This window comes from Myotis myotis, unplaced genomic scaffold (assembly GCF_014108235.1).
Source record: "Myotis myotis isolate mMyoMyo1 unplaced genomic scaffold, mMyoMyo1.p scaffold_m19_p_20, whole genome shotgun sequence".
In the NCBI taxonomy this organism is placed as follows: domain Eukaryota; kingdom Metazoa; phylum Chordata; class Mammalia; order Chiroptera; family Vespertilionidae; genus Myotis; species Myotis myotis.
The window spans coordinates 14,880,673-14,907,366 of NW_023416325.1; the positions used below are offsets into that span (position 1 = coordinate 14,880,673).

The 26,694-nt window shown below is 52.2% G+C and overlaps 1 protein-coding gene across 7 annotated transcripts in view; it reads left to right on the top strand.

Annotated features, from left to right (window-relative positions):
- Positions 1 to 24,983, top strand: part of KDM2B (lysine demethylase 2B) — a 90,515-nt gene extending 65,532 nt beyond the window's left edge. For 3 of the 7 annotated variants that reach the window (XM_036353443.1, XM_036353444.1, XM_036353450.1), the window contains 10 exons: positions 10,701 to 10,925; positions 17,137 to 17,280; positions 18,543 to 19,064; positions 19,251 to 19,364; positions 19,945 to 19,983; positions 20,147 to 20,826; positions 21,632 to 21,795; positions 21,881 to 22,042; positions 22,808 to 23,026; positions 24,257 to 24,983. In XM_036353443.1, the coding sequence (XP_036209336.1) occupies positions 10,701 to 10,925; positions 17,137 to 17,280; positions 18,543 to 19,064; positions 19,251 to 19,364; positions 19,945 to 19,983; positions 20,147 to 20,826; positions 21,632 to 21,795; positions 21,881 to 22,042; positions 22,808 to 23,026; positions 24,257 to 24,438 (2,451 nt within the window). In that variant the 3' untranslated portion in view covers positions 24,439 to 24,983. The remainder of the gene's footprint in view (positions 1 to 10,700; positions 10,926 to 17,136; positions 17,281 to 18,542; positions 19,065 to 19,250; positions 19,365 to 19,944; positions 19,984 to 20,146; positions 20,827 to 21,631; positions 21,796 to 21,880; positions 22,043 to 22,807; positions 23,027 to 24,256) is intronic. The other 4 variants (XM_036353446.1, XM_036353448.1, XM_036353445.1 and 1 more) reach the window with 3 other exon arrangements.
- The last annotated feature ends 1,711 nt before the right edge of the window (positions 24,984 to 26,694 follow it).

Consider the following 26,694-nt stretch of genomic DNA (forward strand, 5'->3'; position numbering starts at 1 on the left):
CCTTGAAAGACCTGGCCATGACCTGCCTGTGGGTCCCTTCTGCTCTCACAGTGGATTTCTCAGCCAGTGGCCTGAGCATGAGTTAACAGTTGTATGACATTGAAGAGGTGACGACCAGATTTCACAGCGAACGGGGGCTCTTTCTGGGGAAAGCCTCTGATCTCTTTACCGAGGAAGGTCACCCATTCCTCTGCCTGGCAAACCTTCCCATTTTACAGATGAATCTGAGCAGGTACAGGTATGCCTATTCAGTGTCAGGTTGGGCATCCCTAGTTAGGTGATGAGTACGCTGGCTGCTAGGCTGTCTTTCTGCTCAGCTTGAGTTGAGCTATGGTCTTGATTCTTACAACAACATTGACCACTATAGCTACGGGGTTGGGAGTTCCTCCTCCATCAGAGTAAGGGCAGCTGGTGTAAGTGCCCATAGATTTTTATTTATTTTTAAAATTAATCTCAACCTGGCTTTACAGTAACAGTTTTCTGCAGGAGTGGGCTGCTTTTGGAGTAAGCACTAGGAACCTTTACACTTTAGAAACCCACACCTTCTGGGCCAGCCCGGTAGTTGCTAGTCTCCAAGGACAGAGCGCATTCAGGGCTTCTCTCTGGTCGCCTCCTCGTCTGGGGCTCGATCTGAACTCCCATCTGCACCGCCCCACATTCAGTGCCAATTCCCTCTCCATTTGGAAAGGCAAACCTGAGGGCAGAGAGGGCAGAGTCGGGGAGAACTGGGCCCCCAGATGATTCCAGGCCAGCGGGCCTTCAAGCTCTGGGCGCGGGATTCTCGGGTTCACGGACATCAGGTCCTGGTCCCAGAGCTTGTGCAAACCCGGAGCCCGGGTGTCCGTCTTCGGGGGCACAGGGACCGTGCCTGGCGTCGCGTGCAGGGTTGCTCCCCATTGGCCCCTGCACCCCGAGGCTCCCACGGGACGTCCCGCAGGACCACACAAAAGACCCCACCCCAGGTCGGGCGTGCATTTCCTGTTAGATTGGCGGCGGCGTGCAGCCAGCCACCCTTGTGTATCCCGGGGCGCACGGGCCGGGCGGGGCACGGGGCACGCCCCCACGCAGCCCCAGTCCCCGCGAGGGCCGGCCTCTGCGGGTCCGCCCCCGTGTCACCGCAGGCTGGGCTCCCTTTGTGTGCGGCCCGAGAGCCGCGGCCGCGCCATTGGCCCGCCGGCCCGGGGGGCCAGCCCCTTCCTGGCTCGCCTCATGCATATGCATGAGCGCCCGGCACTCCCTCCCCTCCCCGGCCCCTCCCCGCCCCCTCCCGCGCGGGCGTGCGAGGCGCGCGGCGCGGCTCCCTCCTCGCGGCGCGGGAGCCCGAGCCCGAGCCCGAGCCCGGGCGAGCCGAGCCTGCTCCGGGCGGGCGGCGGTGGCGGCGGCGGCGCTCCAGCCATGTCAGCGCGCGCGAGCCTGGGCCCACCATGAGCCATGGCCATGTCCGTGAGCGCCGAGGACGACGACTATGAATCGGAGCCGGACCAGGTCAGGGGCCCGGGGTGGGGCTGAGGGAGGGACCCGCCACCCGACCTCCAGACCGACCGACTGACGCGCCCTGGGCGGCCGCGACGCCACCCCGCCGCGATCAGGAGAAAGTTTTGCAGCCGCTGCCGGTGGTGCCGCCAGGGCCGGGCCCGAGCGGGGCAGAGAGGAGCGCGGCAGGCCGGCGGGCGCCCCGGGCCCCGCAGCGGCCCGGGCAGGGGGCGTGTGCGAGTGGCTGTGCGCCGGGGCGGCCGGCCGTGCCGCGGGGACAATGTGGGCCTCGCCGTCGGGCGGGCCCTGCCAGGCGCCGGCCCGGGCCCGCGGGCAAGTTGCGGGCGCCGGCGCGCGGGCGGTCGGCCGGGGCGCGCCTCGCCCTCCCCTCGCGCCCTCGCCTGCGGCCCACGCGCGTGCCGGCCGCCCCGGGCGCACCCGGACCTGCGGGCGCCGGCGCCTTCCTCCTTCACGTTTGCAAAGTTGCATCGGGACCCTCGGCCTCTGGGCTGGAGGACGCCGCGGCCCGGAGGGTGGGCGGTCCGGGCCCGTGGGCCCGACGGCCCGAGCTTTTGTCTGGGCGCTGCGCGCCCGCCGCCCGCCGTGGGCCGACGAGACAGGAGGGAGACAGGAAGGGGTGCGAGCCGCGGCCGGCGCGGGGAATCCGGAACCGGCGAGTGCGCTTCGCGGCAGAGGAAGCCGTGACCCCAGATGGCAGTATTCGGCCTCCGATGGGTTTAGAAGGGAAAGCAACCTCTCTGGGGAGCAGGGGGGAGAGATCTGTATAAAACAAAAGCCCCGGGTGTGTTTGTGGCGTGAATGTACTCCGGGAAGATTCGCGTTTAGGAAGCAGGAGAAGAAAGTGGAGGTTCTGCGAAGTGTAATCTGTACGGTATTTGAAACAGGACGCCGGCGATGTAGACTTGTCCCCAGAATTAAGCATCGGATGGTTGCGTTGTCATGTGGGCATGGGACTAGGTAAGGGGCTTGTTTATAATCCCGGGTGCCTTTCCTGGATGGGATAAAGATGTTTGGGGATGGTCAGGCCTAGATGCAGGGCGTTTTATCCTTCCATTAGGCGCGATTGAGGAAGTACTGGGTAGGTTGCACTTAAGTCTTATCTCACGTTATTGAGTGGCTTTTCTTAGCAGAGACCAAGTTAAATTGTGTGGTTTTCTGTTTGGCTGGATCGTCTTCAGGCACACGTACCTTATGAGACGTTCCTGGGTCTCCCTGGTTTTAGGAATTGGACTAACTCAGAGGCAACCCAAGTGGTTTGGGAGCTTGGGGCTTTGATCACGTCGGTGGGTAGCGATGCCAATGAATGGTTCTCACATTCCTGCTGCTCAGTGCACACCTCAGCTCTAGGTTTGAAGGTTTCAGTTTAGTTTGGGCGCACCTCATCCCTGCCCACAGCTGACCATTTCTCTGTGGCATCTGGTCATTCATAAGACACTTCACACGGGGTACTGCACTTTGGTGTTTCAGGATCCAGGTTCCTGTGACCTGTTTTGCTTTTGTTTTTTCATTTGGCCACGCTCTCTGGCCTTCCATAGGTATAATGTTTGACACTGCACGAGACAAGACTTGGTATGTCTCTCTGGGCTTACAACCGCGTTTTCAGCTCCTGCCACTCCCGAGAGAGACCTCCATCAAGAGCGGACCTGTACTCCCGTTGCCAGATTTTGTTTGCCTCCTTCTCAGTCAGCCAGTGTGGCGCTTGGAGTTATCAGCCAGGGACGTTCTCGAGGTTGCGATGTTCGCTCTAAGATGATTTTCCCCCACACACACGCATTGAGGGAGAAGACCTCTAAGCCAGGTCAGTGGGCAACAGGTTTTTCTGTAGTCCTAACAGAAAATGGTTGTCTGCTAAGATAACCAGCCTTGGGAACACTCTAAGCTATGGCTCCCTTGCCTCGAGCCTCCCTACTTCCTCATCAGTTAGTGGTGGTTTGTTTGTTTTTCAGTCTTGGGATTTCTTGGACCTGCGTAGAAGAGTGGCTTCCTCCAAGGACCGCCAAGGCAGGTGTTTCCAAATGAAAGCGAGTCTCCAGGTTGCAGGCTCTAAACCCCCCTCCTTAAAATAAGTCTCCTTCAGGGAGGGCTCCTCCATCCCACCTGCCAGAATGGGCTGGCACCATAGGAGAGGCCCTTCATGAGGAGGCGTGGGAGACCTGGCATGTGGGTATGCAGGTGACCTTGCTCACCTGCTTAGTGAGAGGACCCCGTGGAGGCCCTGCTGGGGAGTTCCAGTCGCCCAGTCCATCCATCCCTGCAGCTGCGCCCAGCCCCTCCCCCACACCCCTCATCAGAATTTTCCTGCTGCCCGGGTAAAAGTGCTCGTCTCTCACCCCCACCCAAGGCAGGTGTCCAGTTCTGGGGACCATCGGGCTTCCTTAGGCCTGTTCTGCTGGGCTGGCCTGTTTGTCCCGTACCTTCCCGCAGCGGCCTGGCTTCCCCCTGCTCCTGATGTCTGTCCTGTGGGACCAGAGCAAGGGGGTAATGCTGAGGGGGAAGGAGACCCCTCCCACACTCTTTGCCAATGATCACCTTAGTCTGGGCCTTCTCCCCATCGACTTCCTTTGCTTTTCCAGTGCAGAATGTGTCTGAAAATTCTTCAGCTCTGCTTTTCAGTTTGAGGAGATGCCCCTTAAAGAAGGGCTTGTTAGAAGAATTCTTGTTCCATCTTGGGTGTTTTGTGGTTTTTTTAACCCCTGAAGTGAAAATAGTTTTATTCCTTTTTAAAAAAATGTTTTTATTGATTTCAGAGAGAGGAAGGGAGAAAGGATAGAAACATCAATGAGAATCATCGATCGGCTGCCTCCTGCACGCCCCCTACTGGGGATCGAGCCTGCAAACCCAGGCATGTGCCCTAACTGGAATCAAACCGTGACCTCTTGGTTCCTTGGTCGATTCAATGCTCAACCACTGAGCCATACTGGCTGGACTTATTTCTTTTCTTTTCTTTTTTTTTAACATATATATATATATATTATTTCTTTTTTTAAATAAAAGTGATTATTGCTTGTTTAAAGTGATGAATAATAGAAATTTATGAAGAAAATATCTCATAAATTTATGCAGCCCTAATCACTATGTTACTCATTATAGCTTCTTAATGACATTTTAAGACAGGGGTCCTTGAATCTTCCTGAAATTATATGCAAAAGTTTTGAGGCGCCCTAACCGGTTTGGCTCAGTGGATAGAGCATCAGCCTGCAGACTGAAAGGTCCCAGGTTAGATTCCGGTCAAGGGCAATGTACCTTGGTTTCGGGCACATCCCCAGTAGGGGGCGTGCAGGAGGCAGCTGATCAATGTTTCTCTCTCATTGATGTTTCTAACTCTCTGTCCTTCTCCCTTCCTCTCTGTAAAAAAAATCAATAAAATATATTTTAAAAAAAGTTTTGAGGCTGTGCCTATGTGTAGAAGGTCTTTAGCTTTCCTCAAACTCTTCAGAACCCATCTCTTGGGTTCTGGTACCTGTGTTTTGTGGTGGGTTTTTTTTTTTTTTTTTCTATCTCTTGCTCCTTATCCTCGGCATATACACAGACTGAAGCCTTCCCTGGGTCTATCGGTGATGGTTAAGGGACCTCTGGTGCTGCTGAAATCCAGCTTTTCTTGGAATGTCCATGATGCTCCAAGATTTGGGAGCAGCTATAATGTTGACATAAATCTGTTATGCAATAGAATGCAACATTAGCATGACAAAGGAACTCCACTGCTGTGGCCACCCCTTGTGGGGCTACCTGGCAGTGTGCTGCTGCTAGGGGTAGTTCGGTGGGAAACTGTCTTAATGGTGAAAACGTCCACTCAGGTTTTACAGTTTTTCTCACTGACTCCCCGTGACAGTTGAAACTCCGGCCAGCTCTCTTCTTGAAATTGTTCCCTGGCTCTCGGGGGATGCCACACCACCTGCTGCCTTGCCTGCCGTTCTGACCATTCAGCAGTTTGCTCTTAGTCACCTGACCCTTAGATGTTTTTAGTCTTGAAGGTACTGCTTAGGGGACCCTCTTTTCCCTCTGCCCATTCTGCCTGGACAACCTCCTGGACTTTAGTGTACCACTATTGCGGATTCCCAGTTGTATGTGTCAGCTCCGGTCCCTCCTGCCTGCTGGCCACTTTCCTTGGATGTCCCATGGGTTCCTCACATTCCACAGCGGAGCCATTGTTCTCGGTCTTCTCCTAAGCCCCTTGTTCTCTTGTTGCTCAAGCCAGAAACCTCCAGGTTTTTCAGGACTCTGCCTGCCTGCGTACCCCATGTTCACTCAGCCTCCCGGATCTTCGAACAGTGGGTCAGCGTCTAAAATACCTCCTGAGTCATCCCCTCCTCTCATTCCTCCGATTCATGTCTTCATAATCTTCAGCTGGACTGCTTGCTGCGGGATCCTCATCTCACCTCCCTGCCTTTCGTCTCACCCACTGCCCCAAAAATACTCCCCACAGTCTTGCCAGAATCCGATCGTGCTGTTCCTGTATATAAAGTCCTTGGACGACCCTTCCAGGGGCCACCATTTCTCATGTGGCACACGAGGCTCTGCGGGGTTAGGCTCCTGCCACCTCAGGGCTGCTCGTCCGCAGCCATATCAAGCGATTCCTTCAATGTGTCGTGTTGTTTCACATCTCTATCTTACTCTTCCTTCTGCCTAGAATATCCACTCCCTAACCCCACCCTTACCCCTGGCCTGCAGAGTCCTAGTCCCCCTCTAAGACTCTGTGTAGTCACCACCTCCTGTGTCTGTGACACTTTTCCCAACCCCCCTCCCCAGTGAAAGGAGGCATTTCTCCTGGGACCAGCACACCAGAGTGCAGGCTTTTGAGCCACTCTCTGGGTGCGTATCTCGGCTTCTCACTTACCGGCGCTATGGCTTAGGGGGGAGTACTTGACTATGCTGTCCCTCAGTTTCCTCACTGCTAAATAGAAATGATGATTTCCACCTCATTGATTATCGATACAGATGTTGAGGTGTTAGCTTCTGATATCATCATCGTGTTGCATTGCGTTCATGTGGTTACAGTCTGTATCTCCCCCCCCGCCCCGGCTCTAGCGCTTTTGAGAGTTGTGAACTGCTCTTACTCACCTTTATCATTCCAGCATTGAATCTGGTACATAACTCGTAGCCTGAAAACACTCGGGTGGGTAGGTGGGTGGATGTGTGAGTGAGCGGGTTAATGAACAAGTCTCACGTGCTTGTCACATATTCTATTGACTAGTGGTGTTGAACATCTTTTTAAAAAATATATTTTTATTGATTTCAGAGAGGAAAGAGAGAGAGAGAGAGAGAGAGAGAGAGAGAGAGAGAGAGAGATATGGAAACATTAATGATGAGAGAGAATCATTGATTGGCTGCCTCCTGCACACCCCCTACTAGGGATCGAGCCCACAACCCGGGCATGTGCCCTGACCTGGTTCATAGGTTGAGGCTCAACCATTGAACCACACCAGCCGGGCTTGTGTGCTTTTCCTGTGCTTACTGCCCATTTGTTTATCTGTTTTGGAGAACTAAATCCTTTGCTTATTTTTAATTTGGGATTTTTTTTTTTAATTGTTGAGTCGTTCGAGTTTTTTATGTATTCTGGATACCAGCTTCTTTCCAGATACATGATTTGCAAGGATTTTCTCCCATTCTGTGGTCTTTTTCATTATGTAGAGCTCTTCAAGCACAACAGTTTTTAAGTTTGAAGTCCAGCTTATCTTTTTCCCTTTTTCTTCTTTTGAAGTCTAGTTTATCTTTTTTCTTTTGTTGCCTGTGCCTTTGGCGTCATCCAGAAAACCCTTGCCTAATCCAAGGCCATGAAGATTTATCCTTAAACTTTCTTCGAAGAGTTTTATTGTTTTAGCTCTTGCATTTAGACTCGTGGTTCTCAACCTTCCTAATGCCGCGGCCCTTTAATACAGTTCCTCATGTTGTGGTGACCGCCAACCATACAGTTTTGTTGCTACTTCATAACTGTAATTTTGCTACTGTTATGAATCGTCATGTAAATATCTGATATGCAGGATGTATTTTCATTGTTACAAATTGAACATAATTAAAGCATAGTGATTAATCACAAAAACAATATGTAATTATAGATGTGTTTTCCGATGGTCTTAGGCGACCCCTGTGAAAGGTCGTTCGACCCCCAAAGGGCTCGCGACCCACAGGTTGAGAACCGCTGATTTAGATCTTCAACCCATTTTTCAGTTAGTGTTTATATGTAGTGTGAGGTAGGGGTCTAACTTTATTTTTTTGCTTATGGATATCTATTTGTTGAAAAGACACCCCTCCCTCCCCCGAATTGTCTTGACACTTGACATCTTTGTTTGAACTGTGGCAGCAGCCGCATTTCCAGCTTGATTTGGCAGCCAGCTAGAGGGGTCGGAATTAAGGTCCTCAGATCAGCGGCTCCTTACACTCTTCTGAGGCCTTATCTGTCATTTCTGTCATTTGCTCTGTTATTTTTTTGGATGTCTCAGCTGCCATCGAGATCCAGACGGGCTTGTTTTTCCATAGATTAGAAAAATGCTTCTCGCGATAGGAATGTGCTTTGGAAAGCACGGGAAGGTGGGCTTGTTTCAGTCGCATCCTGGCTCCGGGACTCGGGCTGGATGGACACTGAGTTTGTGGCCAGTGAGGCCACAGGCCTGGCTCAGCGGCTGTTTATACCTGCCATTCCTGAGTGGGAGGGGAGAGGCCTATTTGGATCTTGGAATTTTTAAAATGTTGTTTATTCAGTTCTTCACCAAAGAAGCTAGTCCTTGGAAGTTGGCCCCTGCGCTCCCTCTCTACCTGACTGGAAGCTCTGGGTACCCCCCCTGGTTGCTCATGTGACGATTGGAAGAGTGAGTTGTTAACAGGAGGTGTATTCTTCTGCGCTGTGAAGAGAGGGGGAAACCGTCCTGGTTTCCATTTCTCTGGAAGCACATGTGCTTCTCTGCACCTCCTGTTGGCGCCCACCATACTATGGGTGTCGAGGCACTAGCTGTGAACCCCTCCCACGGGCGTGCGCACTCTGGGGGGCTCTCGCCCTCTTTGCCTTTAGTCCTGGGCTGAAGTGTTCAGAGCATGGCTTGAGGGCATGCGCAGCCTCTGCTGACTCCGGGACCACGGGCAAGTCACTGAACCCCCAGCTCCAGTTTCCTCTTCTGAAAAACAGCATCTCATTGGGTTATTATTTGGGAAAATTAGGGAATATCACACGTGAAATATGAGCGCGATAGTGCGTACTCAGCAGATAGCCACCTTCTCTGCCGTCAGCGTCCTTGTCGTTGCTTAGTTTTTAGGCCCGTGGTCTTTTATGTTCCATTCTCAAATCCAAAGGCTCTGAAAACCGATCTTTTTTTTTTAACTGCTCCTCTGGCAGCAAGACCTGACCTACACAATATGTAGGCCAATTTGGCATTATCGCTGTGAAATGTGCAACTTGGGGGTGGCCCAGGCTTTCCTGGGATGTTGTGCAAGGACAGTGCAAGGAGACGGTGAGACCCTTCGCTGCTCGAAGGAAGAGTCACCGGTGTTGAGGCTGCCCCGGAGGTGGGCAGGCATGGCCGAGCTGGGTGTGGCTTTGTGGGAGATGAGGACAAAGGGGTCAGCGGAGCCGGGTTTAGCATCCCCCTTCCCGCTGTGGAGTTCAGAGCAGGTTGAGCTGGATTAAGATCAGAGCAGCAGCACCTCGCGGAGTGGGCCCCACAGTTGTCAGAGGCCTTGCGGTCTCCTCGAATGCTACAGGCTGCTGGGAAAATAAAGAAAATGGATGAGGGTGAGGCTTTATTCACGCAGCCAGGTGGACTGTTTCTCTTCCTGAGGTGGTTGTACGTTTCCCGTGGGGTTGGGGCAGTGGTGTGTCATGGGAGGGTAAGGAGGGCCTCAGCACAGTCGTGGTCCTGTGACCAGCAATTAAAATGCAAAGGCTGGAGCTGGACTGAAGCTTCCTGAGTTGGCTGAGAAGGGGCTTTGAGTATTAACTGCCATTCATATCAGATAGTTTTGGGATGAGTCATGGTCTCTCTGACAGAGGGGTGAACCATTCTCCAGCAAATGCGTGCTACTTAGACAAGACACACTCCGCATCCTGGTCCTTCCCTCTTCCGATCGTAGGTCGACAGGGGACCTCAGCAGACAGCGTTCCCCAGGGGCTGACCAGGAGCTCCACCACAGATTCTTGTTTGCAGGAGGCTCGGGCTGGTGGCCAGCATACAAGGACCTCTGAGCAGGACACTGGCGCGTTCACTGTTTAACATTTAATCTACCTGCCGTTTCCTTCTGAGTCACGGGGGAGGAAGGGTTTGGAGCCCATTTCGAGAAGGTCTCGGAAGTCAGGGCTCCGTAGGGTTACTGTCTCATCCTCCTGGGGGTCTGTTTGGTTTATTGAGCACATTCTATGTCCATCGTCTTGTGGAAGGAAAGCGGTGACAAGACACCCTTGATCCCTGCCTTCCTGAGCCCCTTGTCTCAAAGGGAAGGCCTGATAAGTGCTGCGAGGGGCCGTGCAGGGTGGTCAGAGAGCCGTGGGCAGAAAGCAGTGTGTGGCTGGGGCCTGCAGGAAGAGCAGGCGGTAGCCGCGTGGTGTGGGGAGGGTGTTCCTGGCACAGCGAACAGGCTGGCCGCGTGGCCCCGTGTGGCCTCTCTGGGGAGGCACAATCACAGGGCCTGCCCTCCAGCGTGGGGCCGCGGGAGGGTCTTGAGCCAGGGCGTCCGTCAGAAGCCGGAGTGGCCGCGGTGTTAGGTTCCTGGGGCTGCCATAGGAAGAACCACAGCTGGGTGGTTTAAAGCAACAGCAACTTAAGTCTCTCGCAGATCGGAGGCCCGAAGTCTGCCCTCAAGGTGTGGACAGGGCCGTGCTTGCTCCCAAGGCTGTGCTTGCTCCCAAGGCTGTAGGCGAGGATCCTTCCGCATCTCTTCCAGCTTCGGGCACCGACTGACATTTCTCAGCTCCTCGAGGCATCACATCTGCGGCTTCTCCGTGTCTTCACATGCGCTCCCTCTGGGCTGTGTCCAAATTGCCCCCTTTCACGTGGACACCAGTCATGTTGGGTTAGGGCCCATCCGACGACTTGGCTTCAATTCGGTTACCTCTGTAAAGACCCTGTCTGCACATCGGGTCCCATTCTGAGGTCCCGGGGTTACACGCTGACATATATATTCTTTTGGTGGGGGGGATACAAGCCAACCTGTACTGCCGTCTGCTGGGGGTCTGGCCCGCCCTGCAGCCTCGCATTTCACCGGTCCTGTGTGTTCTCCTGCAGAACCGGGCCATAGGGAGGCCCAAAGGGAAGCTGGGCCCCGCCTCCGCGGTGAAGTTGGCCGCCAATCGGGCCACAGCGGGAGCTCGCCGGCGCCGGACGCGATGCCGCAAGTGCGAGGCCTGCCTGCGGACCGAGTGCGGCGAGTGCCACTTCTGCAAGGACATGAAGAAGTTCGGGGGCCCCGGGCGGATGAAGCAGAGCTGCATCATGCGGCAGTGCATCGCGGTGAGTGGCACGAGGGGCCTCCGGGCGCCGCAGGACCGGCGCTGCTCTGCAGTAGACCCGGCGCCCCGTCTACATCGGGCCCCCCTACACCGGCCGGTTTGTTTCTCTGCTTACAGAGAAGGTTCCCGCAGCAGCGCGCCCTCGGGAAAGAAAGGGGCTCCGATGAGTGCTGTTTTCAGATTCCACAGGGCAGAGCTTCCTGCCATGGGCTGAGGCTCCTTTTTCTCCATCGTCTGATGGTCTTACACCTCCTTCCTCCCCGAGATGACCGGGTGCTTTGAAGTCTCTGCCGTTAGGGAGGTTAGGGCAGCCTATCCCGTCTGTGACCCCGTTGCCAGCATTTATGATCCAGCTCATGTAGGCCCTCCCTTCCTTCCTGTCCTACCTTCAAAGTCCGAGGTCTGGGTGGAAGGTCAGTGCTCCTCCTGAAGGGGCAGCCCCGGAGAAAGAGGCTGATTTATGGGGCTCCGGGCGGCTGCAGAGCCTGGCCAGCATGGCCCATGGTCTGCCTGTGGGTTCCCTCCCGCATGCACCCATGCAGTCTGCTTTCCCTGGGGTGCTGCTTTCAAGGCCCGGGGGTCCTCCCTGTGGGGGTAGGGACAGGATCCTGGGCGAGCTACTCCCAAGGCCCAGCCTGGCATCCGCGAGCCTGCTGTGCCCTCCAAGCCCAGGGGCACCTCCCCCTTGTCCCTCGACAGGACACACTGTTTTGTTTTTTATTGTAAAAAAATACATAACAAAATTTACAATTTTAACTTGTTTTTTTTGGCAAAATAAATATATTTTTGTGCTATATTCAATACATGTGTACAAGGATTTTTGTGGGGGGTTTTTTTTGGCATAAGAAACATTTTATTCGTACTTAAACTTACTAAAAGTCGATAAGCTCCAATAAATTATCACAATATATTTTCACTTTCTTTTTTCAAAATTTTATTGTTACTTGTACTTACTTCCTAAACAAACAGGCAAAAATCCACTCCCCGATCCACACAACCAAATAAACAGATATATCAATTTCAGTGCACAAATAAAACATTTTTCTTCTGATCAAACGGTGGTTTATGTTCACCAATTATTTTTATCTCTATTTTTTTAAAAGGTTTTTTGGGGGATTTGTAAAATATAGTTTACATTCAATATTATTTTGTGTTGGTTTCAGGTGTACAGCATCGTGGTTAGACAATCATCTATTTTACACAGTGTTCCCCCTGATATTTCCAGTACCCACCTGGCCCTGTATATAGTTAGCACAGTATTACTGACTATATTTCCTAGGCTGTATTTTACATCCCCATCATTTTAACCAGTTTTAAGTGTACAGTACAGTCATACAACCTATATGCCCATTGTTGTGAAACTGATCTCTGGGACTGTTTCATCTTGCCAAATGGAAACTCTATATCCATTAAACCTCAACTCCTCTTCCCCCTCCCGACCCGCCAGCCCCTGGCAGCCACCTTTCTGCTTTCTGCTTCTCAGTAGGACTACTTTAGACGCTGCATGTGAGCGGAATCAGACAGGGTTTCTTCCTCTGGGACTGGCTTATTTCATCCAGCATAATCCTTTTATGGCTCATCCACGCCGTAGCCTGTGGCAGGATTTCATTCTTTTTAAAGGCTGCATGCTATTCCATTGTGTGGTATCTACTGCATTTTCTTCATTCTTTCCTCTGTCCTTGGACATTAAAGTTGCTTCCACCTCTTGGCTATTGTTAATGATGCTGCGATGAGCATGAGTGTGCCGATACCTCTTTGAGGTCCTTTTTTGAATTCTTTTGTATATATTCCCAGAAGTGGGATTGCTGGATCCTATGTAGTTCTATTTTTTTTTTTAAGTTTTTGAGGAACCTCCACACTGTTTTCCATCATGGCTGCACCATTTCACATTCCCACCAACTGTGCACGAGGGTTCCGGTTTTCCCCATGTTTCTTGTTTTCTCCACAATTTCTCGTTATTTTCTGTTTGTTTTTATTTTATTAGAGTGGCCATCCCAATGGGTATGAGGTATGATATCTCATTATGGTTTTGATTTGCATTCTCCTGATGATGAGTGATATTGAGCTTCTTTTTGTAGGTTCGATACGTGATGTCTGTGGGGCTTTTTTGGAGAAATGACTTGAAGTCCTTTGCCCAATTTCTAAATTGGATTGCTTCTGTTTTTGTGGTTGTAGTGGGAGCCTTTTGTATAATTTGGACATTAACCACTTACATAAATGATTTGTAAATATTTCCTCCCACCCATAGGTTGCCTTTTCACTGTTGATTATTTCCTTTGCTGTGCAGAAGTTTTTAAGTTTCATTGCTTCTGTTTTTGTTACATGTACCCAGGTCATTTGAATGGATTTCAGGGAATTTGAGATCCCCCTTGAAATTAAATACAGATTTTTATCTGTGTGTGTGCGTGGGTGCATTTTTGTAGAGAGGTGGTCCATGTGACTTGTTGTGTTCTGTCAGGATTTGAGAGGTTGTCTGTAGAGGCTCTTGTTTTTGAAAACAGTGTCACCTAAAACTGGGTGTGTTGGCCATGACCTGGGACTGTCTTTCCTTTGTAGCCTTGTTTTTTCTCTTCCACCCTCTCCCTCCCGCCCAGTGTCCCAGGCCCAGTTAGAGGAAACCTGTCTCTGCTATCACCTATTTTATATATATATATATATATATATATATATATATATATATATATGTATGTATTATTGATTTCAGAGGGAGATAGAGCCCAAGCCAGTTTGGCTCAGGGGATAGAGTGTTGGTCCTGTGGACTGAAGGGTCCTCCCTGGCTCCTGCAGGAGACAACCAATTGATGTGTTTCTCTCACATTAATATTTCTCTGTCTTACCCTCTCTCTTCTAAAAATCAATGAAAAATATCTTTGGGTGAGGATTAAAAAAAAGAGAGAGAGAGAGAAATAAAACATCAGTGATGAGAGAGAATCATCAATAGGCTGCCTCCTGCACACCCCACACTGGGAATTGAACCTGCAACCCGGGTATGTGCCCTGACCAGGAATCGAACCATGACTTCCTGGTTCATAGGTTGACGCTCAACCACTGAGCCACGCCAGCCAGGCCTATCACCTATTCTTTGCGGTTCTGGTCCTAGTCCGGTACCTGGCACAGTCGGTGCTGGTTGAAGGAAACCTCACATTTATGTGTCTCCTCCTTCCCACCCTGATGTGGCTTTTGGAACTGATTGCAAATGCAGGCTTGGCATGACGGTGGGGGCTGGGGGTGGGGGGTATGAGGGAGGCTCCTTACTCTTCTTCTAGCCCTTCCACTTTGTCGGATGTTTTACTACCCGTCTTCCTTTTCTAGGCCTTCTCTCTCCATGTGCCAGAGCCTCCCTCTTCCCACAGCAGCCTTCCCTTTGCCCCCTCTCCACGAGGCTTCCCCGCAGACTTGATCCCCTCCCACCGTCCAGCACCATCTCCAGCTCCTGGACTTCCTCTCCTGGATCTGTGCTTCCTTTTGTTTCTACCTCTCATCACTCTTTCAGTCAGACGCCTACCCCATCCTAGACCAGCGCCCTCAGTGTGTCCCAATGCGCTCCCCTCTTCTCTCCTCTCTGAGCCCAAATTCCCTGGCTCTGTGCCTCCTCCAGCACCCGCCTCTGCTGCTCCCGGTAACACCTGTACACGACTCATCTCCGTTTCCCTAGAATTTCTGCATGATCTGCCTTCATCTTCCTAAAAACCTTGAGGAACAGCTGTCTCCCTCATCACTGTTCCCCTCTCGGCCACTTGCTTCAGGCTTTAGCAGATGTTCCTTAAGTATTTGTTGAAGGAATGATGATTCTCTTACCTTCCTTATGTTCTATTTATTTGAATTTCAGTGTTTGTGCCATTTTGTAGATTTTTTTCCCCACTGGGATGTCCAGTGGCGTATATATCTGTATATCCCTGCGTATTCGAAGCTCCTCTGACTCAGTTTATTAAATGTTGCCTGTGTGGTTCCTCTGGATCCCTGTGCCAGGTGCTGGGAGCAGGTGTGTAGAAAGGCAGCGTGTCAGGGCAGGGCGTTTAACGGCCTTTCCCCTCTTCAATATCATTAGGACCCAAAGAGCTTTTGCTTATGTGGCTTATTTACTTATTAAAGTGACTATATTCAGAATTAACACTGAACTCATTCAAAAATAATAAGAAATCCACTTCATGAAAACATAAATAACATTTTTATGAGAAGTAACTTCATCTTCCAAACAAAAATGGTTAGTGGAAAGAATGGCAATGTGTTATGTTTCTGTAAATCTCTTTCATTCCTGGTCCGTTAGAAAAGACCTGGATGTTCGTATCTGTTTCAGTATTCACTGTATTGCGATGTTTTAGAGGAACCGTATGAGGACTGTCTGGCCTCACTCAGGTGCGTGGCTGAAAAGGCAGGAGTGTTTTTAACAGTCATTTCAGATCATCGTGGGTATTTTTTCAGGTATTCCACCCGCACTCAACCGTGGCAGCTTCTTAAAGGTTAATTGTAATGTGGACTCTGAATCTGTTATCAATGAACTTTTTCGTAGTTACTTAAATGTCATTAGTCGTTCTTGCCCCTGAAATAGCTCATTTGCTCATAGATGATGTTGCAACATCATGCTTCAGCCATTTAGAAAATACTGGTGCCCTGAGTTACGCAGCTTTTCTAAATATTGGTGCACAGCGTTGTACAAAAAAACCAAACACACTCGAAACCACATTTGCTAACACTGCTACCAATCTCGTCAGGAAGGTCTTTGGGGAGCTGTTGGGTTCATAGTGGCTAACGTAAGTTTTCTAAGGTTCTAATTTCTGTTTGAAAATTAGCGTCGTACCATTTGCAGCCCAAGCTGTAAGTTATTTCTCTGGAAACGACAGGCTCCCTTGTTTTGTCTTTGAGGAGATAATGCCCATATCCGTGGGCTTTTCTAAAAGTCCTTCCAAGTAGAAGATGTTCTGGAGGAAGTGGCCAGCGAGCCCTCAGCGTGGCCACGTGAGTGCTTCTGCTTCAGAGGGCCCCGCTTGGCATGCGGCAGAAGCACTTCCCTATTTTGTCACACAGAATGGTAAAGGGATCAAGGGCCAAGGTTTCACTTATTTATTTTATTAAATTTATCTTTATTGTTGAAAGTATTACAGATGTGTCTCCCCTCTGCCCCCAGTGACCCTCTACACCCTGCTCCCTCCCCTCCCCAGGCCTTCACCGCACTATTGTCTGTCCATGGGTTATGCATATATGCACATAAGTTCTTTGGTTAATCTCTTTTTCCTGCTCCCACCTTTCCCTCTGAAATACCTTAGTCTGCTTCATGCTTCAATGTCTCTGGATCTATTTTGTTAAGGGTCAATGTCTTAATAAAATTAACCGTTTTTGCTGCTTCATCAAAGACACTCTTAAATGAAACTGATCTTTTTAATGACTGCGTGGCCAGGAGTAGCCCAGTGACCGCTAGGGCACTGTGAGCCCTGCCCCGTCTAGTGCCATTGCCCAGCAGCGTATATTGTCAACACTGTGAAAAAGGCAGATAACGTCTTAGTATTGTTCTTTTTTATTTTTTTAAATACATTTTGATTTTAGAGAGGAAAGACGAGGGAGAGAAACATCAGTGATGAGAGAGAATCATCGATTGGCTGCCTCTTGCATGCCCTCTACTTGGTATGGAGCCCGCAACGTGGTCATATGTCCTTGACCAGAATCGAACCCGGGACTCTTCAGTCTGCAGGCCGATGCTCTATCCACTGAGCCAAACTGGCTAGGGCTTAGTATTGTTCTGAAGGGGGTTTGACCTACTTCCCAGTCCTCCTTGTGAAGGTCTTGGGGACCCCGGAGTCCATGGCCTAGGCTTTGATACCCCTGGGGAAATGCAGCCTCAGCCCCCACAGAGCTGGACTCACTCCCTGACCTCCACGTTTCAGATGAGCCCGCCTTCCACCCCTGGCCCTGGCCCTGGCCCTGCTTGCTGTATTTTTCTCCATATCCCTTGCCACCATTTAATATACTGTATTCTCCACTTTGTCCTCCTCCCTCCAGTAAGATTCAAGCTCAGGACGGCGGAGGCGTTTATTGCTGTACTCCCAGCGCTACGAGTAGTTGGTACCTGGCGCACAGAGGCAGGAGTGTTAAGTCTTTGAATGAGTGACTGAATGAATGAATGACAGTGGCAGGCCGGAGGAGAGTAGCTCATGCCTTTGCCCCGTTCCCCATGGGGTCCCGGCCTCTGTTGACTTCTGCTCTCCCCGGTTCTCCAGCCAGTGCTGCCCCACACCGCCGTGTGCCTAGTGTGTGGCGAGGCGGGGAAGGAAGACACGGTGGAAGAGGAAGAAGGCAAGTTTAACCTCATGCTCATGGAGTGCTCCATCTGCAACGAAATCATCCACCCTGGATGCCTTAAGGTGAGCGGCCCCGGGGGCACCGGGCTATGCTGCTCGACACCCCTCCTCGAGGCCTCTAGTGTTGGTGAAGCTCGGGGGGCAGGGGACACTTAGACTCCTCCATGGAGGGCCCTCACATCGGGGGCATTCTGTGTGTCAGATACGAGCTGAGGGCAAGAAGGGTCTGGAGTAGCTCCGACCTCACGCACAGGTGCAGGGCTCCCCCCACCCCCAGGCAGTACCTCAGAACTATAGAGTTTCCAGAGGCTCCACCTGGGCCAGAGGGAGACGCTGGCTGGTCAGGCTGCTTGCTGGGACCCTGGCTTGGGGCTTCTGACCGAACCGGGGCTTGGCCAGGTGAGGGCCATAACACTAGGGCAGCCGTGGGCAAACTACGGCCCGCGGGCCGGATCCGGCCGTTTGAAATGAATAAAACTAAAAAAAAAAAAAAAACCGTACACTTTTATGTAATGATGTTTACTTAATGATGTTTACTTTGAATTTATATTAGTTCACACAAACGCTCCATCCATGCTTTTGTTCCAGCCCTCCGGTCCAGTTTAAGAACCCATTGTGGCCCTCGAGTCAAAAAGTTTGCCCACCCCTGCACTCGGGGGTTGTGTTCCCGGGTGCCGGGGACCTGCCCTTGGTGTGTGCAGCAGGGCTGCAGTCTGGGGGCGGCCGTGCTGTGCCTGCCTGTCTTGGGCAGCAGGTTCTTCCTTTGAAAGGAAGAGACTGTTGTGGGCTGGCACACAGCTTCTGTCCCAGGAGAATGTCGACATACCTGGCACCTCCCTGTCAGCTTGTGTGCATCTGTGTGTTTTAAAGAGGTCAGGGTGGGCCTGCCCCAAATGGTACCTGGGCCCTGAGTGTCCCCTTTCCCTGGGTGGCCTGACCGGTCTGTTGTGACGCTCACCGCCTGCCCCCTCTCTCTCACACACACACGGACTCTCACTCTGAAGGGGACGCTTTGCTATTCCCAGACTTTGGAAGTCAGACCACCACGTCTTAATTGCCTGGTTACTTCTCTCTCCCACATCAGCAGCTCCTCCAGGGAGGGGACAGCAGGTCTGACTTGCTCACACCCAGCACCGCCCAGTACAGGGCTAGTCAATGAATTCAGAGTCACCTGTCTTAACCACTCTTGTTTTCTTTTAGCCAAAGATGGGCTGGAAATGGCATTGGGGGGGACTAGGGCTGGGGGGGGGGGGGCCTCTAATGCTCCTGGCAGGAGTGGCCTCTTCCAACCCCCTCCCTGTTTGCTGACTGGCTGTCCCTGGCAGATTAAGGAGTCAGAGGGCGTCGTCAACGATGAGCTTCCAAACTGCTGGGAGTGTCCGAAGTGTAACCACGCCGGCAAGACCGGGAAAGTGAGTGCCGGGCTCCCAATCCCAGGGGTCAGCCCGGGAGGGACGGGCGGACCTCGGCCTTGCCAGTCCAACCTGTGCCCACATGGTTGGCTGGTGGGTGCTCTGGGCTCAGGGCAGGGCGCTCGTCCAAAGATATACAGTGCGCCTGTCCCTTCTCTCTTTTTGGCCTACAAGCAAAAGCGTGGCCCTGGCTTCAAGTACGCCTCCAACCTGCCCGGCTCCCTGCTCAAGGAGCAGAAGATGAACCGGGACAACAAGGAAGGCCAGGAGTCGGCCAAGCGGAGGAGCGAGTGTGAGGAGGCGCCCCGGCGCCGGTCGGACGAGCACCCCAAGAAGGTGCCCCCAGACAGCATCCTGCGCCGAAAGTCAGACGACGTGCACCTGAGGAGGAAGCGGAAATACGAGAAGCCCCAAGAGCCGAGTGGACGCAAGCGAGTACGTCCTGGGAGGGGAGGGGCGGGGCGCGGGTGGCCCAGCCGGTCCGGGGCAGGGGGGCGGGGGCGCAGGGCGTGGATGGGCGGTTGGGAGAAGTTGGGACCCTGGCCTCTGGCTATCCTGAGAGCCCCGCCCCACAGAAAGGAGGGGGAAACTAGCCAGTCACTCCTCTTCCCACCCCTTTAGGCCTCGACTCTCCAGACGTCCCCTGGTTCCTCCTCTCACCTCTCGCCGAGGCCCCCTCTAGGCAGCAGCCTCAGCCCTTGGTGGAGATCCAGTCTCACCTACTTCCAGCAGCAGGTGCGCCCACTTCGCCCCGCCCTCCGGACGCCCTGGGGACTTGCCAGCCCCAGGCCACCCCTCCACCCCGAACCCCGCCCCCCTGGTTCTCCTGCCCCCGAGTTTCCCAGGCCTCTGCCCAGATCACTGGCTCGGGGTCCTGGCGCGGGGCCTGGGAAGCTGAACTGTGGCGGGGCAGCCCTGCGGATCTGGGAAACCTCGGTGGCCCCGCTCCGCCCACTGGCCCTTCCAGCATCAGCCACCAGGTGGCGCCTGGTTCTGTTCTCCCCGCTCTGGCCGTAAAGGCTCTGCCTCCAGGACGCTCCCAGGGCTAAGTCCACCTGAACGGGCCACTGCATATCTCTGGGTCTGGCCAAGGGTGGGAGGTCAGCTGGGTGGGAACAGTTGGGCCACACTACCCTGCCCCCAGCCTCTTCCTTAAAACCAGCCGGCAGGGCCCCCCCATCAGAGTGGGTTTGGGGGGAGGTGCCCCTCCAGCCCCTACTCTAGAGACCACGGACTGGTGCTGGGGCTGGGTGCAGAGGGGACCAAATCCCTCGAGCCTGGGAGCAAGCTCTGCATTCTCTCTGTTCTGTGACAGCTGAAACCTGGCAAAGAAGATAAGCTTTTCAGGAAAAAGGTACCCACTGTCCCTGCCCTCCCCTTCCTTTCCTTCACCTCACGCCTGGACTGGGGCAGGATCCTGGGAAGAGGGTGGGGAGGCCTGAGGGGATGCAGCCCTGAGCGGGGACTTACCTGCCCTTGCCCCCTGCTCACCTGCCCTTGCCCCCGTCCTTCCTCAGCGGAGGTCCTGGAAGAATGCCGAGGACCGGATCGCTCTAGGCAACAAGCCGCTCCGGCGCTTCAAGCAGGAACCGGAGGACGACCTGCCTGAGGCGCCCCCCAAGACCAGGGAGAGCGACCATTCCCGCTCCAGCTCCCCCACAGCGGGGCCCAGCACCGAGAGCGCGGAGGGTCACGACGAGAAGAAGAAGGTGAAAATGCGCCGGAAACGGCGGCTCCCCAACAAGGAGCTGAGCAAGGAGCTGAGCAAGGAGCTCAATCAGGAGATCCAGAAGACGGAGAGCAGCCTGGCCAATGAGAACCACCAGCCCATTAAGTCGGAGCCCGAGAGTGAGAACGAGGAGCCCAAGCGGCCCGTGGGCCTCTGCGAGCGCCCCCATCGCTTCAGCAAAGGGCTCAACGGCACCCCCCGGGAACTGCGACACCAGCTGGGGCCCGGCCTGCGCAGCCCACCCCGCGTCATCTCCCGGCCCCCTCCTTCCGTGTCCCCGCCCAAGTGCATGCAGATGGAGCGACACGTGATCCGGCCGCCGCCCATCAGCCCCCCACCCGACTCGCTGCCCCTGGACGATGGGGCGGCCCACGTCATGCACAGGGAGGTGTGGATGGCCGTCTTCAGCTACCTCAGCCACCAAGACCTGTGTGTCTGCATGCGGGTCTGCAGGACCTGGAACCGCTGGTGAGGCAGCGGGCTGGTTGCGTGCCCGGATCTGGGCTAAGGGTTGGCTAGACCAGGGATGGAGTGTGGGTGGAAAGTAGGGTCCCACCTTGAGTCCGTGGTCATGCCCTGCTTCTAAGCCCAGTCCAGCTTAATTATCTTCCTCCAAGAGTTCCAGCAGCTACCGCAGTCCGGTCAGTCTGGACTTGTCAAAAGAGGTGAAGCCTATTTGATTTCCTGACGTAGCTCCTTGGAAGATGAACTGAAGACCAGGTGGAGCCCTGGCCTGAAGTGTTAGCCCGGCTTATTAACAGCAATGGTGCCAGTGACTGACCTTAAGCCCAGCTTTGATATTTCCTAGCTTTCTGGCCGTTATTTACCTTCATCGTGAATGGGTACATAACTGCTCAGGCTTGTTTTGAGAAACGGTGTGTAGAGCAGTGGTTCTCAACCTTGGCTGCACATTAGAATCACCTGGCAATCTTTTTAAAATCCTGATTTCTGAGCCTCATCCTCCGGAAATTCTGTTTCTTTGTTACTAATGTGATTCCCAGGTGATTCTAATGTGCAGCCAAGGTTGAGAACCACTGGTGTAAAGGGTGTGCTAAGCCCCCATTAAGTGCTTAATGGAGAACAGGTGCCAGCACCTTCCAGGGAGGGCCTGAGGCAGTCACAGCAGAGGTGCCCAGGTGCAGGCAGACGGGACCTAAACAGAAGGGTCCAGAGGGTGGAGATAGGAGCCTGTCCCTGAGATTGGAAAGTGAGGAGTTGTCACAAGTGAGACCCCAACTCTGACAGCACCCCCTCTTCTGGGTCTGGCCTCCAGGTGCTGTGATAAGCGGTTATGGACCCGCATCGACCTGAACCACTGCAGGTCCATCACGCCCCTGATGCTGAGCGGCATCATCCGGCGACAGCCCGTCTCCCTGGACCTCAGCTGGACCAATATCTCCAAGAAACAGCTGAGCTGGCTCATCAACCGTTTGCCAGGTGAGTGCAGGGCCAGGGACCCCAAATGTGCAGGTGCGGGGGCTGGTGCATCACCTGACCTGCGACCCCTTCTCTGTTCCCCCAGGGCTCCGAGACTTGGTGCTGTCAGGCTGCTCATGGATCGCGGTCTCGGCCCTCTGTACCTCCAGTTGTCCGTTGCTCCGGACCCTGGATGTCCAGTGGGTAGAAGGGCTAAAGGATGCCCAGATGCGGGATCTCCTGTCTCCGCCCACAGATAACAGGCCAGGTGAGGGGCCAGGCTTGGGGGCAAGGCCATGGGGAGGTGGTGTGACCAAGCTGCGCTGTTGGGTCTGATTTTCACCACAACGGTGTGTAGAGGGTGTGCAAAGCCCCGATTACATGCTTAATGGAGAACGGGTGCCATCTGGTGAGCGTGTCCTCCAGCCTGCTCTGGCCTCTGCCTGTCCCCAGGAGATGGCTGGGGTTTGGCTGCTTTGTGCTCAGTTTGCTTCTGGCACCCAGGGGCTCTCACAAATCCCACTGCTTCTGTTAGTTTATCCGGCATCGGCGTCAGGCCCCCTGGAGCATCAGGTCAGGGTGGTTGGACAGGGGCTCCCGTGGAGCTCTCCGAGGTCGGGTTTCTGGGGTCATTGCTCCCCGTCAGCAGCTTAAATGAGGAAACCGTTTGGCCCAGTACTGCTGGGTGGAGAGTGGGCTCTGTGTTTCTAGGTCTTCGGAACTTTCAAGAATCTGTGTGTAAAATTTGATGTATATTTTTTTTATTGATTTAAGAGAGGAAGGGAGAGGGAGATAGTGATATAAACATCAATGATGAAAGAGAGTCATTGTTTGGCTGCCTCCTGCATAGGTCGACACTTAACCACTGAAACACACTGGCCAGCCGATCATCTGATTCTTAAATATTGGAACTGATTCTGACTTTTGGGGGGAAACACTCAATGACGAACTGAAACCAAGTGCGATGTCTGGCTGGTAGGCCTTTTTGTGTCCTGTCAGGTTGATCGATGCCTCTCTCCTCCCTGCCCCTCAGGTCAGATGGACAATCGGAGCAAGCTCCGAAACATCGTGGAGCTGCGTCTAGCAGGCCTGGACATCACCGACGCCTCCCTGCGGCTCATCATCCGCCACATGCCCCTGCTCTCCAAGCTCCACCTTAGTTACTGTAACCATGTTACTGACCAGTCCATCAACCTGCTCACTGCAGTGGGCACCACCACCCGGGACTCCTTAACAGAAATCAACTTATCAGGTCAGTCGGGGACACCCATCAGGGACTGACCAGCATCCCGTGGGACAAGCTGGGAATTTCACATTTGTGCACCTGCTATTATTATAGGATCCCAGTGTTCGGTGTTAGGACATAGCAGTGATCAAGACAGATACACAGCCCAGTGTAGAGGGGAAACATGCTGCAGAAGTTATTACCAGATTTGTAATAATTGCTACCAGAAATGCTGGTAGCTGTGAGCACATAGAACTGTGGTTCCTGGCCCAAAACAAGCGCCAGGGAAGCTTCCCTCAGTGGGCACAGGCTGGCACCTGGTGGGATGAGTGCTGTGGGATGGGTGGGGAGCAGTGGGCAATGAGGCCAGGCCAGGCCCAGTAGGCTTTCACTGGGAGTAAGCAGCTTGCTTTCTGTCATTGTTGTCTTAAATTTCATGCATCCTTCCTGACCCTGCTGCCACAGGGCCTGTGGTTGGAGAGAAGAAACCTCCAGTGCCCTATGGTTTGGCATCTTGTTGCACTTGCTGATGGGGAGGGAGTTTGTTTTTAAGGAACTGGGACATGAGGGACAGTGGCATGATTTTTCTGAAAGAATTCCACATCCTCCATCACTTGTTTTTGCAGCAAGCTTATAAAGAGGGTCAGCCACTTGGTGGGGAGGAATTTGAGAGATTGATCGAAAGGTTAAGGGGTACCCTTGGAACAGGTGAGGTGTTAAAACCCTCCCACCCCGTCACTTTTCCCATCTAACTGCCCGGCCTTCGTTTATTAGTGGCACCGCCTGTGATGCAGACAGCATTCCATTGTGCTGGTTCCAAGTTCATGAATTCCCATGGCCTTTATGAGATCGGGTTATACTTACACTATCTGAAATGTGCATCCAAGCATCTGGGCACGGCTGTGCGGAGATGTTGTGTTGACCTGAGGGCATTGCTTGAAAGGGGCAACTCTGATTGTTTGAAAGGCGGTCAGTCAGTTCTTTGCTGACTCATGTGGTGCTGTCACTTTGCTTCCTTACGCCACCTCCTAACCTGCAGGGACGTTGATAAGACAGGTACTGCTGGCCTCCTGTGCATTACCTACAGGGACTTTGATAAGCTAGAGGTAGTGCCGGCCTCGTGTGCTTTACTGCAGGGGCTGGAATATGCTCAAGAGCTCAGTCCAGTTTCTCCGTTGCTGAGCGCCTGGGATTTGGGGGCCTGTGTTCAGGCTCCACGTTCCCTCCAACCTCACATTGTGTTCCTCTTCCCTGCAGACTGCAATAAGGTCACTGACCAATGCCTGTCCTTCTTCAAACGCTGTGGAAATATCTGTCATATTGACCTGAGGTACTGCAAGCAAGTCACCAAGGAAGGCTGTGAGCAGTTCATAGCTGAAATGTCTGTGAGTGTCCAGTTTGGGCAAGTGGAAGAAAAACTCCTGCAAAAACTGAGTTAGTCCAGGACTAGTGTGTAAATACGGGGTGGGTGGGGGGAAGGGGCAGCGCCATGGGGAGGGAAAAAGACTTTACAGAAACTAGGGCTTTTCTTTTCAATTTGGAACTTGGAACAACAGACTACGGAGCGATACCATTTTGCAAGTCTTGCCAAGGCAATGCCGTTCCACCACCCATTTTGGGGATGAGTGAGCTGGACATTTGGGTTATTATGAATAGTAACTGCACTGCTTTCTGGACCATTTCTAAGGCGTCCTTTACCAAGAAGACATTCCTGTTGGAGAGGAGGATGAACTTTGGAGAAATTCTCTTGCTGAAGCATGAGCTTAGGAGTTTATCTGGGTTTTTTTGTGGGTTGTTTTTTTTTTTGTGGTGGTGTTTTGTTCTGGACACCTCATTCCTTGCAACTCCGGGGTTTTGGTGTCAACATTAAGTGGACCACACAACACATCTGCCGTCTTGACATATTTTGTTTGGTTTTTGTTACATCTTACATTATGAGGAATTATTTTTGTACAAATTGTTTAAAAGTTATTTATGCAAGGTTTGAATGCATATCAGTGTTTTTATTGTTTTATGATTGCCAACTTTCCTGGTTTCCTTGAGGTAGGAGAAAACTTACCCTGGACTTCATCAACACAAATAATCCATCTATACATGTGCCCAGACCTGGCAGAGCAGGCTGAGACCTTCCGGTTAAAAGCATGTTTACCTGGAAGCGGAGAGCCTGCTGTGGACGTTAAGAAATTACATAAGCATGTTGTGCATATATGTAAAGTATAGTGGAAGTAAGACACTTTGCCAAGGTTCCCCTGTATAGAATTCACCCTTTTCTCAAAAATTTTAAAATTGAACTTCAACCTTTGCACTCAGGAGGGTTTGCTCCAGCATGAGCTCTTGGACTCTACATAGATCTAATTTATATGGTGAGTCAAGTAGAGTAAATGACCCAACGTAGCCTTTCTTTTCCTTTTCTCTCTCCTTTGAAGTGTGAGCAGAGTTCTCGTTTCAGGTTTATAACATGGCTATTTCCCAGTTGTAAAGATATGCATTCATAAGTGCCATTGTTGTTTGGTGGTGTTTTCCTAGACCTTCCCGACTCAGTTTTACCTTTGTTGAATTTGTATAAACAATTGTACAAAAAAAACCCCACTCTTGGACTTTGAGGGTTTCTGTTCTAGGAGTGGACTAGACATTTGATTAGAAAGTCTAGGGGCACTAATCTCAACACTAGTATACATTGTTTTGAAGCCAAGCAAGCTGTAATTTCTTATTCATCTGAGAATTGCTGTAGTCCCTTTGGAGAAGGAGAGAGAGAAACATTAATGATAGAGAATCATTGCCTCATGCACACCCCCTACTGGGGATCGAGCCCGAAACCCAGGCATGTGCCGTTGGCGAGACCTCCTATTTCGTACATAGGTCAACGCTCAACCACTGAGGCACACCAGCCGGCTTTCCTCATCTTTAGAGAGAGATCTTACTGTTTATGGCTAATAAAGGTAGTGGGAAAGAACTATGCTACACAATGTCCACTTGGTATTTTTACTGCCAAAGGTGGGGGTGTGTGGAGTCCATTTTCTCAACCTCCCATTAGAGGCAACTCAAGGCTACATCCTGTGCTTTAGTAGCCTTGGGCCAGGGTAGCTGGAGAGGCTTGGTTATGAGGTAACTTCCCCAGGTGGCGGATGCAGAAACTAGTGAGAAGTAATTTTAGATCTAACGGCAGAGCCTTGCAACCTTGTACTCAAATACAGAAAGAAATGCTCTAGTGAATCTGAAAATGGAGAAGATAACCCCACTTCCTGCCTCCATAATCAGTAGCAACATAAAACTTGGGTCTCGTGGGACAAGCCTTTTCTGCTAACGGTAGTTTTCATATTGCTGGCCCCTCCCTTTATCTTTCTGTTTGTCATGGCAAAATGATTGTAGAGCCCATCTAGGTTGTGCCTTCTGTTAATTTAAATCCATAGATTCTTTCTGACTTAGATTGGAGACATCTGAAGCTGTTGCACCCCAGAATTTAATTTGGGAGATGCATTTAACATATTAGTTTAACACTCTATGGTTTATTTATAAAACATGGCTTACCCTTGCAAGCCTGACGGTTCATCATGGAGCACCCCCATTGGAGGTCAAGTTTTGGTTTTCTTGACAGCCTGAGTTCTCTGAACCCCTGGGTCAGTTCCCCTGATGTCCAGTAGAGGCATCCTCTTCCTGGGGAATTGTTTTAAGGAACATCATGGTTTTCAGGTAAA